General features: G+C 46.0%; 1 protein-coding gene across 1 annotated transcript in view; it reads right to left on the bottom strand.

Moving 5' to 3' along the window:
• Positions 1-1,452: 1,452 nt before the first annotated feature.
• LOC144142750 (synaptotagmin-10-like) overlaps positions 1,453-15,837 on the bottom strand; it is a 239,208-nt gene continuing 224,823 nt past the window's right edge. Inside the window, exons 7-9 of the mRNA XM_077674442.1 lie at positions 14,140-14,263; positions 5,532-5,703; positions 1,453-3,307 (exon numbers count right to left, since the gene is read on the bottom strand). Coding sequence (XP_077530568.1) covers positions 3,121-3,307; positions 5,532-5,703; positions 14,140-14,263 — 483 coding nt within the window. The 3' untranslated portion in view covers positions 1,453-3,120. The remainder of the gene's footprint in view (positions 3,308-5,531; positions 5,704-14,139; positions 14,264-15,837) is intronic.

Raw genomic sequence — 15,837 nt, 5'->3', positions numbered from 1 at the left:
GCATGCGCGCAACACACCGCAGAAAGAGAGAACGGGCCTGTCGAAAAGGTGACGGTTGAGGACAAAATACCATGAACCATGTAGGTCTTGGTGGGTAACGGCGTTACTATGCGACAGCAATGGAAGACCTGTTTTTGGCGTCTCCTTTCTCGCATTCATTTTGTTTTCATGCTGAGAACAAGCTGCACTTTTTTGCTTGTACCTGCCGAGCACACTAACATCTTTTTCGTTTGCAGCTGTACAAGCAACGAATACAGAACCGATGACATATCATGGTTGTCGCTAAGGCCTAATGAGCTACGCTGTCTGTACTAGCGCAGCTACCCTTTCCGTCTAGCTGAAACCACCATCATGCATGACTCTACGCCCAAACTGCACAAGGAAATGCGCAGTGCAATCAAGCTAAGAGTCCTCGAGTGTAACTAAGCAATTTGTGTTGCCTGGCTTGGCCAAAGCATGCTCTGGTTTACCTCACCACCAATAAACGGACAACCGACGCTTCTATTAACCCTTTTAGCATAATCCTTTGCTCTCCAACAAAAGGTTTTCAGAAAAAAATGTCCACATGTAATTATATTGGGTGTATTTACCCCCTCCTAATGATGCTTCGGCAAGTGAAAATGGAAAGCTCAGAGTACTTAGTAAGCGAATTTGTTGACCCACACACCTCTATGGCCTGGGCCGTAAAGGGATAAGGAAAATTTTTCCTGTAGTGGTCGATATTACTTAAGGCAGTTAACGCTTATTAATGGCGGGTTCTAGCAGGCTTCGACGCCGAGACGTCGGTGTTCCAGGGAATGTGAATTTCCGCCGGTTCATAATCTGGATGGGTCGCCCGTAACTGTTTAGATATGGGTAATTAAATCTTGCACACTATGTGGCACAACCATAGCCTTTCTTTTTCTTTTTTTCCCTTGCTATTAGGCACGGAAGTACGCTGTTCAATACACCTCGTCTTGTTGGTCAAGAAATGATAAACATCGCCCACGTCTGGCAGGAAGATAATGTACGAAATAATCAGGGACTAATGCTGTATTAAGCGCTTTTCACAGAACGTCATGACACTAAATGCAAATTTACATCGGCTGTTGTATACACGCGCAGTGAGGGAACACAACTTATGGATCAAGCGCTGTGCTGCTATATATATGCACGGTTGGCGCGGCTAGAGTGCTCGGTAGCAAGAATAACATCTAGAAAAATGCTTTACTGTTCGGGTTTGCTACATCGAAAACTAGATATCCAGTCGGGTTTCTAGATATCACAATGTGTACACTCTTTCCCACACATCTACATGCATGTCTTAGGTATATTCAGCGCGCAACATCGGTACAGCGGTACCCGGCTCTCGACCTGGCCGACGAAAATAAGATCTTTGTAAAAGGCCACAGCTTCGACGGACATAAAAAAAGACGCCATTCCCTTCTCGCGTGTTTGTGCACTGCCGGTAAACCCGCAAAAAGAAAAACAACCATCTCCTCATCATGCGAAATCTTGTGCTTAATTTACGCAAATGCCCGTACCGCTTATTTCATGTGACAAAACGCGAACATTGGTGATAAATATGCTTGGCGGGCACTATACCTGTGAGTGTGCTCTCTATACGACTTCTGGCAGAGTTCATGTTCAGTACGAGCGATCGCCAGAGACTGGACGCCTACGCTAACACTTCGCACATGGCGCGCACACAGACAAGACAGCCTAGGCTTTTGCACCTGGGACAGCGGTTGAATAAACATTCTCTGTGCATTATTCAGTGGGTGGGGTGTGTGCGTCGGAACAATATTCGAGCGAAACAATGGCTCGCGTATCACAAGAAACCGTTCAGAAGTAACCACACCACAGAGGTCGTAGGGCTTTGAAGAACACCGGAGCTGACAAGATGGTGACGGATAAATGCTGTGGGGGCAAGTTAGACTTCCATGGCTCTGAGTCCTTTAGGATGACAACGCCGCCGTATCTCTTCGCAGAGTAAGCTCAACTGCACAACCACTGATGCTCTTGAAGAAAAACTTCTCTCAGCGAAGACGCAGCTGTGCTTTGGTGAGTCCAGACCAATGGTTGCTCGCTTGCCCAACTGTCTTCATGCACGGTGGCTTGAGGAGTACACACAGGCAGAACCTCCGTGTGGTAGTCCTCACCCGATATCAAGAGTGTCACTGACTTTGTCGGACAAACTGGGAAGCAGATATGCCTCCAGACAAGATATCATTCATTTGGGGTGTACTTTTTTGAGTGGCTGGGGTGGCCATAGTGAAAAGGGAGATTTCCTTGGAGTTCCGGATTGTTCGGAAGCAAAACGGACAAGACACAAGTTGAGAGCACTTCATCTTTGTGTCCATCTTTGTCGGATGTATTTGCCGAGCTTCATTGGAGAAGAAGCGGTGCTGGACCGTCTCTTACTATTCCCGCAGATTGATGGCTGCTGTTCCTCTTAGGGAAAAGATGCCCCGATGTCGGGTGTAGGCGTGCACTTGGTTGACACCAGACCATGTTCAGAACGCCCACAGCAGCCACATCACCACTCCAGGACCGTTTGTGTCTGCCAGGTATACCGGAGCACCGCTGCGGAGATCTAACATGCCATTGGTGTTGGTGGGGTAGGGAGGTGCTCCTGTGCTGCTTTTGTGATAAATGTTTTCTCTGGGATGGCTCTTCATAGCTTTAGGAACACTCTGTTACTGTGCACAGGAGATCTGATGCAACGCTTTTTTCCAAAGCAAGTTCGAAAAATGCGCTATGTGCGTCACACCGAAACCTTTGCTGCCTTTCCTCAGTTCGGACCCCTGAAGACCACAGCACTCCGCTCTTCGTTCCCCATAACTTTCCGCAACAGGCGTTGCCATCTTCTAGATCGCGTTGACAATACTCTCCAAAGGGTTATCTTGGTCCATTCGAGCCGAGAACTGGGTGCACTAAACTCGACGTACTGCCCCGTTACCGACCGTCAAGGGTTACCGAAGCGACTTGCTGCGGAGTTTCCGCCACGTTTCTCGCCGCACGCGGTGCCGTACTCTGCACCATTTCGCGAGCTGGGCGCTCTAAAAAGGGTATTCCGTGCCAAAGAGCAAACCGTTGGTTAGGTGGCCATCATTTCCCGCGTCTCGGATCGGAGAGTCTCTACTTTAGGCAGGTCACAGACGGCGTCCTCGGGGGATCCAGTTCGGCCGGGAGGCTGTCGATTAGGGGGTACCACTGGGCCGTCGGTTTCCGGGGGTTGTCCATGACGGCCAGCCAGTGGTCGCGGCCGACACCAGAGGCCAGCTGACCCACAGCGCAGCATCCCATCAACTCGTTGGGGCCGACACTGCAATAGAAAAAAGAAAAAAAAAGCAAAGAATAATTTTTAACCCGAGGATACACGAACCAGGCTGACTTCGAATCCGACAACGTGCCGTCTGTGAAGGGGGGAGGGCGAGACTGGCAACCTACCCAGAGATTACTCAGCACTATAGCTTGAGCCGACTGAAATTTCCTGCTGCAAATGGCCAACAGTTGCTTGGCGCAGGTTGCAATCAAATACGTTCCCTCATCCCGCCCTGTGTCACCGCAGCTATCCGGATAGGTACACGGACAGATGCAAGTGGTGCAACATTGTAGCAGCCGCACTACAACACATGGTCTGGCAATGCCTCAATAAACCACAGGCCTTTGAACGAGTAATGCATATAAGAAGTAATGAGCAGTGGGAGGCCGCATTGCTCAGCTCTCTTCCCGAGATACAAGCTGCTGTCATCCAACTGGCAGAGGACGCCGCCAGGGACCACGCGTTCCTGACCGCCGTCTGACGGGACGAAGACACCGGAAATTTCCGCACGGTGCATTCGTCTTAAAAGGGATGGCAACAAAGTTTGTTCTCTCTCTCTCTCTATCTATCTATATATCTCTCTCACTCACTCTCTCTATCTTTCTCTCTCTCTTTAACTTGAAACTCCACAACCACGACGACAAGGCGTACATCCGTGGTCTAGCCCTAATAGGTGGACGTCTACCTAATATTCGTGGATAATGGCATTTGGCATTTGGCGCCGGAAAGCATGAGTGGTTTCCCCACCGCCATTATTTGTAGGTGGTCGCTACTGATGTAAGGGAAACCACATGTTTGCGACGTAAATGCAACGACCTAAACGCAACGCCGACGTAAATGCAACACGGCCTAAATGCAACGCCGGCAAAGCTTTTATGTGATATCTTTTACATCTCAGCTGGGGACGTTTACGCCGCAAATAGTTGAAAATTAGAGCGATTAGTTAATTACTTTTAATGTTTAATTATGTTTTTTTTACAAATAGCCCGATCAATTAAATAGTCCCTCCTGACAGCCCGACCTGTCAGGCGGTAACTCACAAGGAGGCTGCAATATTGGTTGTATCATGCCGTCAAACCAAAAGCACAGTCGTATTGGGAAAATTTTGATCCGTGCTTCAACACTATCTGGCTCATTTTCGGTACGCTATACGACCTGCGTACACGTTCGCCAGACCTTATCCGACCTACATCTTTGCAGCCACATTTCGAGGGGAAAGTTTCAACGTTTTTCTTGTCAGTACAGCTTTATCTCACTTTGTTCCGGCTTCTGGATTTGACTCATTTCGGAAAAGAAAAAAAATCTCCTTAAACGGGGCCATGAGGACAAAATACAACTTTGTTTTATTCGAAAGATTTCGTGTTCTATAGTGCTCCTGTAGCTTGTCCGGCAGCAAATGGATGCCGTATTCATTGAGAAATTAATCGATTTAGGTTAAAATTTTGATTCTCCCGCCAAATCGTGCGTGTGTTTTTGGTGCGTCAGCCACGAAGTCATAAGCGCGCGTACACAAACGAACTTGCGCTGCGTGATTCGGCTGCAGCGATGCTTGCCGCCAGTCTTCCCAGATGGCGCTACCATACTCTAGCACGGACCGTTGTCTGCCGTTGCTTTGTTTTTTGACCGTATTTGGACCTGGCTTGTTTTTGTTACTGCAGAAAGTAATCGTTTCGTGAAACATGGAATATCCTCGACAAACACAGGGTCACGCAAGACAACGTCGCTTACGCCAATCGGCCAGTGTCGTGTGAGACAACTCCAAAGCGGCGGACTGCTCCGCAGCTAAAACAAGCATAGTGCGCGCAGTACCAACAACAGTACGCATCGGTACTTTTATGCTTACGTGTGACTGCTATAAAACGAATGTGCCCTAAATTTTAAGCGCAAATAGCTCGTTCGGCAAGCTTATAAGCGCTGCCTAGTTTGCGTTTGCTTTAGCCGGCCTCCGCCAATCGCAGGGCTGGCTGGTATGACATCATATGTTGTGTTGCTAGAAATGAGCGAATGGGTTGCATGGCCATTCCCTTTTTTCCTAATTATATAGCTTATTTGAACGAAGTGTGTGTTAAAAGTTGTGTCAGTATGATTCTAACGAGGCAATCTTTCGAATGAACCAAACTTGTGCTTTGTCTTCAAGGCCCCTTTAAATGGTGCCGCAAGGTCACGCGGAAAATTCTGCTTATTTATTTTCTTTTTTAAAAAAGAAGAGTGAACCGTCTCTCACCGATCGTAGTCGACGACCTTGACGGCGAGGTTAACGTCGTCGACGTTCTCCGGCGGCACGTCGAAAACCAGGGCTTCGTTGAAGACCGGGTTGAGAGTGGACTTCTTCACGCTCGTCTTCTTCTTCTTAATCCGCTTCCCCTCGCACACCAGGATCACCTTGATGTACGGGTCTGCATTGCAGGAACAAAAAAAAAGAAAAGAAAAAGGGTCACGTGATAAGGCTTTTGTACAATAAAATCTTGCACCGCTCCTTCTAATCACGACTATGGTTGAACGCGAAGCTTTCTCGTGAGGTATTCCTACCCAGGTGAAAATAACATTTTTAACACAAAAGTGTTTTATTCCCGGATACACAAAGATTCCACCGACGTCATATCCGACACGGAAGTGACGTCAGTACAACGAATCAAGCGGCCTGTAAAAGGTGCACCCCTGCACACAAGGTCTTCTTGCGGGAAAGCGACCTTTAGTACTAAAGAGTAGGTTATACTTAGGGTTGCTCGTTTCCGGGTTTTATATATTAACACGAAAGTGTTATATGCCGGTATACACCAAGATTTCCCTGACGTCATATCCGTCACGGAAGTGACGCCAGTACAACGAATCAAGCGGCCTGTAAAGGGTGCACCCCTGCACACAAGGTCTTCTTGAGGGAAAGCAACCTTTAGTACTAAAGAGTACGTTATACTTAGGGTTGCTCGTTTCCGGGTTTTATATCTTAACACGAAAGTGTTTTATGCCGGTATACACCAAGATTTCCCTGACGTCATGTCCGTCACGGAAATGACGCCAGTACACCTCTGCCGAAGCGACCCGCCAGCAGGACGTCGCTCGCCAAGTACACCCGCAAGACAGCCGCCGACCGGCAAATCATGCTCAGCTTCAGATTTCGTTGCACATTTCACTTTCGGTTTGGTTTTAGCGATTCCTATGACAGAGAAATCAAACAAGGTTTTTTTTCTAGCTGCAATATTGAAAAAGAAATTTCTTCTAGCTAGAAATATTATTTTCTAGAAATAGGCAGAATTAATAGCTATAAATGAAGTTTCTAGCTCATTTATAGCTGGATTGAGATAGCTTGAATGGAAAGCGCTTGACTAGTAAACAAGGACGAGTAAGACTACAACACAGGACGAAGCGCAATTAAGATTTTGTTTCAGCTGGCACGGCTGCCAGCTATTACTTCCAGCTAGCATTTCTCAGTCCAGGCGGAAGAAAAAAACCTGCCAGCTGGAAATAATCGTTTCTAGCTAGACTAAGAATTTTTCTAGTTGGAATCTGTCAGTTCCAGCTAGAATCTATAAATCCAGTCAGGAATGAAGCTGGAAATTATGATTTCTTGGTAGAAATGCTGTTTCCATTTTCACAGGCGTAGGTTGTCGCCTGAGTGTGGACTTTGACTCGCAGACGTTTCGGACCTTGACCTTGACTCGCACGCAGTTGGGACTTTTGATGGTCACAGATGCTTTGACTTTAACCCTTCGCAGTTGCTTGATTTTGCAAGAAGAAAGCCTCGCGTTCAACCATCGTCGTGGTTACATGGAGCGGAGCATGATTTTTCTGTGTAAGTTTGCACGTCAATGCAGCCCTCTCCAAATCCAAACTGCTCTGACCGTGTCAGAATGGCGGCATTTTACGGACTTCGAACTGCACAGCGAAACCTTAACCTGTTAAGACGTGGCTGCACAACCGGAACATTTTTGTGTCTTCTGTGAACTGTCGCCTGTGCGATGTACCGGAAACTATTGAGCGCTGCGTCATAAATTGTAAGGATACCATACTATCTTGGGATGTTCTCCAAAGAATTCTTATGAAGGACTTTGAATTGTCTCCGCATGGTATACCGTATCTCGTATCACCCGCAGACAGTGATGTGCCATATGATTGTTTTTTTTTTCGAATCGCTCTGCATAGTTCATGGAAAACGCGAATGCTTGATAGGCACGCTGAGCCTATGGTTGCTTCCAGAGCACATTTCTGCCATATGATTATTAATCTTAAAGACGTCTATGAGCAAAATGATTCTCGCCCTGATTGGTATACCCTCCTTATCAGTTGTTCAATGTTGTCCCCATTTTAAACTAAGCGTACATAATTGTTCATTGTGTTTAGTTTTGTTTCTCAGCTTGTAATCAACTCATTTGTATGTGTACGTGATCAACTCATTTGTATGTGTACATGGTTGTAAATATGTGTTGTAAATATATTTTCCTACATTGACATGTAGTGCAATAAATACCATGTGAAAAACGAAAAAATTGCCAGTGGCTTAGCTCGGCTATGCCAGGATATAAGGTTCAGCTGGTTATTCTTAGGTTTCCTGGTTGTCTAGGATCAGCTGATTATCATGCTTACTGCTGCTAAAATGATTTCCAATCCAATCTAGTCCAGACCAGTCAAGTCACTGCTCCTCACGCATGCGCAGCACGGCTCTCCAGGAACCACGCGATACGGCGATCAAGCGGCTCCGGCGCACCGTCAGACTTGGCTACTGCGCAACGGCGGCGCACAGCTGGGCACGCGCCGGGGCCAGTGCGCCTGCCGCGGCTATGACGTCGCTCCTCTGGAATGCGCAGGCCGGCAAATGTGCAGACCCAGTTCTCTACACACCCGTACTCCAATTGGATTGGAATCCAATCCAATTAAATCCAATACAATCCAATCCAATGCTCCTCGCGCTTGCGCAGCACGGCCTTTCAAAACTGCTCAACCTCGGCCAGTTTAGCTTACACTACTTACGCTACAAAAGTGTCCGAATGGCGCAGTTGGATAGACGTGGGCTTCATAACGCGATGGACCCGAATTAGATTCCGACCAGGGAAAGCGTTTTTTCTTTATCTTCATCCACGATCATCATATCGCCAGAGAAAGCTGGCTTTCCCTTTCCTGCAGTGCGTTTTTGATGCTACATGCGTTATCAATGATACATAGAAAGCTCCACTTTAATAACGTAGCTTCCGCTGGGCCAGTGCCTTCATCCTCAAAGAAAAGACGCAACGTCGAGCTTTAACCGACAGGACAGGAGTAACGGAGATCATGTTACCGTCTTGCACTCGTTGAACCTTATCTATCAAGCTGCCGGTTTTGGTTGGTTTCAGAATTCTGCTCGGATTAGTACTTGCTAACCTTCCAACTACTACTGTTCCAGTCCAACTCTTCAGGGTCGCTCCCGTACGAGACGGCTTGCGCTTTGAGAAAGCTAGGGATTACCTTTTGCTAAAACGGGGTTCAGCCAGGAAAGGAAAACGCGCTATTTAAGGAAATCCGTCTGCCTGTATACTACAATGGCGAAATAAAAGGGCCGTTGCCCTCGAAGCTTCTTTCTGCATTCACCAACGAAGGCTCTAAGCCGATTTAGAAGGGAATTCCTCTTCCACGGAGGCCCCCATCGCCCGAGCCGGATCTTGCTTCTTTCGGAAGGAACGAACTACAAAAAGGAAGTTGCTTCCGAGAAGCGTCGTCCCCCTTTCTGTTTAAGCCTGTAGAAAGCACCATGAGAAGATAATTGCCGTGTGGGCACTTCGCAGCGTTATATAGCCTTTACTACAGCTATGGGTATACATACGGTACATTGGTAAATACATGTATAACACCCTCCTCAAGGATATTCTGGAGACGCATGATCTAACGGAATCAGAGGCATCACACATACCTGCCGGTAAGAGAGAGAGAGAGAGAGAGAGAGAGAGAGAGAGAGAGAGAGAGAGAGAGAGAGAGAGAGAGAGAGAGAGAGAGAGAGAGAGAGAGAGGAGAGGAGAGGAGAAACATCGGTCCTCCGGGTGATTTTTAAAGCGAAAGCTTTCTTAGTAGGACCGGCGGCGTCCTTTCAATAGACTAAAGCATTTGGCCATTGACCATTTGGTCGACCGATAAGCTCTGATAAGGTCGCTGGACACGCAACACGTGCGTGAAGCCGGGCTGCTTCCATTTTATCAAAATGGTTACTTGAAAATCGCGAAAAAGGAGCGGTTCTAGATAAGACAATACACGTATCGGTCATGAAGAAGGAGCACAATAGTATGTATACCTTTAGCTCATAAACCGCGCATCGGTATACATTTATATCGTTCGTACGTAGATGCGTTTACTTAGTGTGAGAAGAATCGTCGCATGGGTTAGTTTTTTTGTTTGCTATTTGGTAATTTGAAGGTATGACGATCGATTGGACGCACTTTCGGCGAAGCTTGCATGGGCGCACTTGTAGCGAAGGTTTTGACGCAGTTTTGATGTAAAGAAGCTTTCGTGCTTCTCTAAGCCTTATTTGGTATGGGATGGTAAAGGTTTTGGCCGCCGCAGAAAATCCCACTAACAAATACCTGTGACGTCATAGGTGCTGCGCAAGAAAGTGGTTAGTTAGTTGACTCACTTCGTCTGTTCCTCTTATTATGTCGCTTAGTTGTTTCGGGTGATTGTAGGGTTTAAGGCGCCGACGCAACGCAGGCGATGAGGCGCGCCGTAGTGGAGGTCTCCGGAATAATTCTGACCACCTGGGGATCTTTAACGTGCGCCGAAATCTCGTACACACGGGCGTTTTTGCTTTTCGCCTCCATCAGAAAAGCGGCCGCCGCGGCCGGGAATCGAACCCGCGACCTCGTGCTCAGCAGCGCAATGCCTTAGCCACTGAGCCACCGCGGAGGATCTTAGTTGTTTCAAATTTGCGTGGAAATTAACATGACTGTTACTGCGACGTGGAAATATCTCGAAAAAAAAACCATACTTGTATTTTGTCTTCATGGACTTTTTAAGGCCGCGCAATGAGGAAAGTGGTCTCCAGAAAGACGAATAGAAGCCCAGCTCCGTTGTTACGTAATAGTGGCAGCGCCAGCCTAGCACTTGCGACGGTTACGAATATCACTTTACACTCCTATAGCACCAAGACGTGTTAAACGCCATTGATGTACAAATGTAGTCCGTTCTGAGATGCCGCTGTGCGTAATTTTAGGCGCCGGGGATTTCAACCGTTTAGAAGAAACCAGCTGAACACAGAAACAAAGGACTAAATGTTAACAAAAACTGACAGGGACAATGCTACTTAATATGCACCAACTAGCCCAGCAACAAACTCTCCTGGATTTCAACAGTTCGCACGGCAGCCGATTTGGTTAGAGAGTAAGAAAAGGGCAAGCAGGTACCTTTTTCAAATTTTAGTTTATGCAGCGAACGTGGTAAACCAGCCATTCTAAAGCGAGTCGATCGCTTTGTTTTAGAAAGCTACTCTCACTAAAAGCGAAGAAAAAATAAAAATAAACGACGATGCGGGATCATGTGGGATTTTATAGCACACACTTAGCGAAGCCGGACGCTGGCTGAGAGCTTGTTTTAAGCTGTAAAAAAGTGGAAAGCTTCAGCTCCGAGCTTCTTTCTTCCTTTTTTGTACTTATTCAAACCAAATTCTCAACGCTGGCTATCCATAATTGATGAGAATGCAGATATGGAGGAGGCTTTAAACATTTGAAGCGGTTACTTTAGAGCGCTCTCCTTTAAGGTCACCAACCAACTAGCATCAAAAAGTCAGCTTATTTGCCGGGCGGCGCTACATTGTACGCCACGCACGCGAGATGGGAAAAATGCTAGCAGACGACGTGCAATTTGATGAAGCAGACGATGCCCGAAGGCAGAGCCGCCGAAAGAAAACAAAATGGCGGCGCTCAGGCGTGACGAGCTGCAGACGATAGGCATACTGAATCAAGGCCCGCATACTATTGAACTTGAATGGGTTAAAAAGAGAAATTTTCACTCGTTCAAACAACGCCAAGAACAGGTAGTTGCCATAAAATTCACCGCTGCAGGAGTCGTTTTTCTTTAAAATATTCAAGCGTAAAAACAATTTCCACGCAGAAGATACCAACCGTGTAGGAACGTCTGCGAACATCAAACTTTCAAAATGTATTCGAAACATGCTGAGTGCAAGATTAACTGGGAATGCAGGTTTTTACCTAGGCGCGAAAGTATAAACTAATCTCTTTCCAAATCACGAAAATTAAAACAAAAGCAAACAAGTTTTGTAAGTGCTACGAATCTCACTAAAACATTCTGAGCTGATAATCTTTTCGATTTCCAACTCCACACAAAATAAAAATTTCCCGTGACTGCCACGAATTGAATAGCACGTCGAATAGCAGATAGGCGACATCGAATAGCACGTTTGCGGTAACTGAAAGACCGTGATGAATATTCCGATTGTCGAAGCTTGCCGCATGCTGCGGTGAGAGTACGAGATGCGATTAAATCAAATGTAATTATTCAGCGCACACGGGAGAAACGTATGGAAAGAGATTGAACGTCTAGCTGAAATGAGCAATCGATGCCGCACCCTTCCACGAAAGATTATCGAGACCAGTGATGATCCGTTCTGCGGAGAAAAAAAACACCCTTTTATAAATGCACAAATTCCCCACTTTATCTCTTTTCCCCGCAGGTTTCTTAGCAAATTCTTAACCTGCCCCAAGAATTTTAACGTAGGTTTTTTAACCTGCCGCCAGGCTCATTCTTTCGAAATACTCTACTACCGAGTCGGCAACAGAAATGTTACGCTCGCTAGAACTGCCCTCCTTAGCCGAACGTCGACAGTTGGTCAGGATGAGGTTCCCCTTTTTATTGGCGAAAAATAAGCTAAGCGTTAACACAACAAAATACCTATAACGCCACGTGGCGGAAGAAACCTGAGAGGAGCAAATGAATATACGGGGTGGTGCGGCGATAATTGGAACACTTTAAAATTTTTTCCTGGGCGAACCACCGCTCTGTTCGCGCTCAAACTTCACACGAAGGTCGCATTTTGTGGTCTATTTTGTTTGACACCAGGGACAACGACGGTACTTCGTGAACCACTGGCGCTGGTCATACATCTCCCCGTTGTTTAGAGCAAAGAAAACTGCAGGTGCATTTGAGGCAAAATATACGTAACTAACCGGCAGCGTCCGCGTTCATTTAGTTAGGAACACTCGTTGGGTTGGGTTTTACGATAGCAAGCGAAAAAAAGTGGCAGTGCAATGCCGGCACGTGCGGGAGGAAAAGCAAGCACAAAAAGAACAAAACTCATGCTGGCGCAGTTTCAGGCAGGGGGCGCGCGAGCACAGCGAAGGCGGGAAATTTGAATTGCATTGGGTGTTAGCAGTGAACGGATAACGGCTCTGCAGCCCATTATGGCGAATCACTGATCTGAACTTCCGACAGCTTTCACATTGATTGGGAGGGCTTTTACTGATTTTTTTTTTTAGTTTTAGCGCAAGCCAAATTCCACTACCTCTGACGCTCAGCAGCATTTCACGAATTATTACAGGGCAGTGATACAATAATATGCATTCCACGGTTTGTACCAAACAGTACTCTTACTCTTACTCGGAGTACTCGAAGTGGAAAGTGTCCGCTTGAAGAGATACCAAGATATTTTTAGGTAACTGAGATTTTTTTTTTTTTGCACACATCGTTTGTTCATAATATGCCTTAACTGTGCCGGGTTTAAAATGAACGATGAGAGGTCTGGCTTACGGGCCTAACTGTCGTTTCTTGCTCAATGCCTCTCAAAATTCCCCGCATCTATCAGAGACTTCTTTGTCGCCTGTCGGTCAAAGTTACTGCCGAAAAATCCCAGAAAAGGGAAAAATATTTTCAGCACGGAACATCACAGGTGGAAGCTACGCAACAATGTCGTGTTGCCGAAACGGACGAACAAATGAAACGCCGTTCAGCGATGCCTTTGCTCAAATAATCGCTCAAAACGTTTAATCCGAGCCCGCCTGACCATCAATAGCGCCAAAGAAGCTTAACGGTGCAGCTAATGCCGACGCATTAGTGCCGAATGAATGCGATTGATCGTCCTTCCTATCTTTTTTGTAACAGCCAAGGAATAATCCGTACCGACTACTTTCACAATGGCAAGACAATAACAGGAGAGTATTGTGCAATGCTATTGGATTAGAATGGCGGATAAGAAAGGGCTCTTTCACCAAAAGAACGCGCCATCCTCTAAATCGCTATCGACTGCCCGCGGGATGGCAAAACAATAACACGCAGGTATTATAAAATGTTTTCGAGCTGTCTGAAAGAAGACCCGCAAAAAAAAAAAACAAAAAAAAAAAAAAACACCGCCCAGACTGCCGCACAAGAAAGTTCTTGTTCACTAAGCCAAGGCACCGCGCGCCCCACAAATCGATCTACCATCCAAATGGCGAATTTGCATGCGTGTGATTTTGGATTGGCTCTTCTCCCGTGTCGGATTTCTCCTCGCTCACAAATGTCGAAATCTGGCGTGGCGGTACAAAAATTTCTTCTAGCGAAGATGCCATCAGTGCCTTCAATGCGTATTTCGCTGCACATCCCTACTTTCGTGGCGGTATAAACAAAAATTGCAAGCACGACGCTTGTTACCGGCTTTCTTATTAAGCCGGCGCCAAGTGCAACGGTAGGTGGTCGATCATTACGGTTGACGTACGCTCATCCGGCGATCATTCCGCCAGCCCAAAGTCTGTCGTTCTTTGTTTCCATTGTTCCGCGACAATAGCGGAATGAACTGCGGAACAGTCACCTCACTCGAATGTCAACAGCTTGCAGCGTTCCTATTCTTTTGAATATCTCATTTTTTTTAATGGCCGGAAGTGACGTACCGGAAGAGCCACTGATATCCATGGGCTTGAGGTTCCTCGCCTTGATGACCGTGACGGTCAGTCTCCCGGCGGTAGGGAGGTAGCAGAGAGACAGCATCACCTCGCCGAGCTTGTCCATTTTGTCCTGCAGGAAGCATTAAAAAAATTTGCATCATTATAATGCATTTGAATCAATGAAGTGTGAGTTAATAACAGGCAGAGTGATTGTGGCGTGACCAATCTTACGGCAAATGCGTTATGTGCCCTCAAGAGGTTATGGTAACATTAGAGCCGTATAAAATGTTGCCTTATATAATAAAAAGCCTGTTTACAGTCATTTTTTCACCAATGAGATGAAGGCTTTTTAAACTTTGTCGACTGCCTGTTAACAAGATTCATCGATCGCTGATTCGTGCTTGTTTAAATCAATCAATCAATCAATCAATCAATCAATCAATCAATCAATCAATCAATCAATCAATCAATCAATCAATCAATCAATCAATCAATCAATCAATCAATCAATTGATTGATTGATTGATTGATTGACCGATTAATCATCGATAACTAAGAATGGCAAGTAGTTATAATTTACAGCTAAATTTATTAATTAATCATTAATAACTACTAGCAGCGTGCCCTCGCACAGTCTGGCGATGTGCACGGAATGTAAATAAGGTACTGTAATCTAACACTAAATCCAAGACACACCGAAGTCACCCCGGGGCATCAAACAAATTAGTTTATGCTTGATGACATCTCTAATTAATTAAACACTCGCAGTCACGCGGGGTCATCACCTCCGCACGAGTAAAACAACCATAGACAAAGTTATGATTAATTGCGACAGTAGATTTCGAAACAGTTGGGAATATTGATTAGTTATGTAGCGAGACATGTAGCAATTCCGCGCCGCGGTCACTGCTCTTAGGAGGGGTCGGAGGTCATGCTTTGTCATAGCCTCTTAATCCCGCATGTCATCGCTCTGTTTGCACCTTCTTCGTTAAAAATATTCGGAATTGTGTTTATTTTTAAAGACAAGTAACCAAAATATTCTTTCTTGTGTTGCACCTGTGAGGCATGTGCCACGTACGCAAAAAACAAAAACAATGAAAATTTGGGGGGGGGGGGGGGGGGAGGGTAAGGGGAGGCGTAGGCTTTGATCTAGATTCTAAAAGACCTTCTCTAGCTCCAGTTTTTCGCTCGCGATGGGCGCCGGGACTTTGAACAACGTTATTAGTGAGTATACTTCATATAACAACGTGACGTTTTACCCGCATGTAATCTAAATTCTAAAGGAAAATAAAAGAAGCTGCGGGTCTGCTCCAGAAAACCTCGACTAAATAAAGAGTCAGTTATTGTCCAGACAGTATCAATTACTTTTCTCTCCTCTTTGACGCTTTTGCTATCTAAACGCTTTTTATATATTTATTTTGCTTCTGGCGCAACAAAATTGCGATGCACTGCGTTTAACGAAGAGTGTTCGTTCAATACCTCATTTTCGTACACACGGCTAAGCGCCAACTTAACCAGTATTGCGTATAACTACCTGTAACTAGTAGAAGCCGTTGCATACTAGCAGCATCACCAAGACCGACTCACCGATGCGTAATTAGCGCGAATAATGGAATCTACACCCAACGAAACAACGCTCTCAGTTAGGATCTAGCATGCTCAACGAACCACGGCAAAAGCTCTCGTAAGCCTTCTTGCCTAGTT

This window comes from Haemaphysalis longicornis, unplaced genomic scaffold, assembly GCF_048455015.1.
Source record: "Haemaphysalis longicornis isolate Haplotype H1 unplaced genomic scaffold, Haemaphysalis longicornis Haplotype H1 scaffold_6, whole genome shotgun sequence".
Classification (NCBI taxonomy): Eukaryota; Metazoa; Arthropoda; class Arachnida; order Ixodida; family Ixodidae; genus Haemaphysalis; species Haemaphysalis longicornis.
Note: the sequence above shows the minus strand (reverse complement) of the source record. Positions and strands in the feature narration are given on the sequence as shown.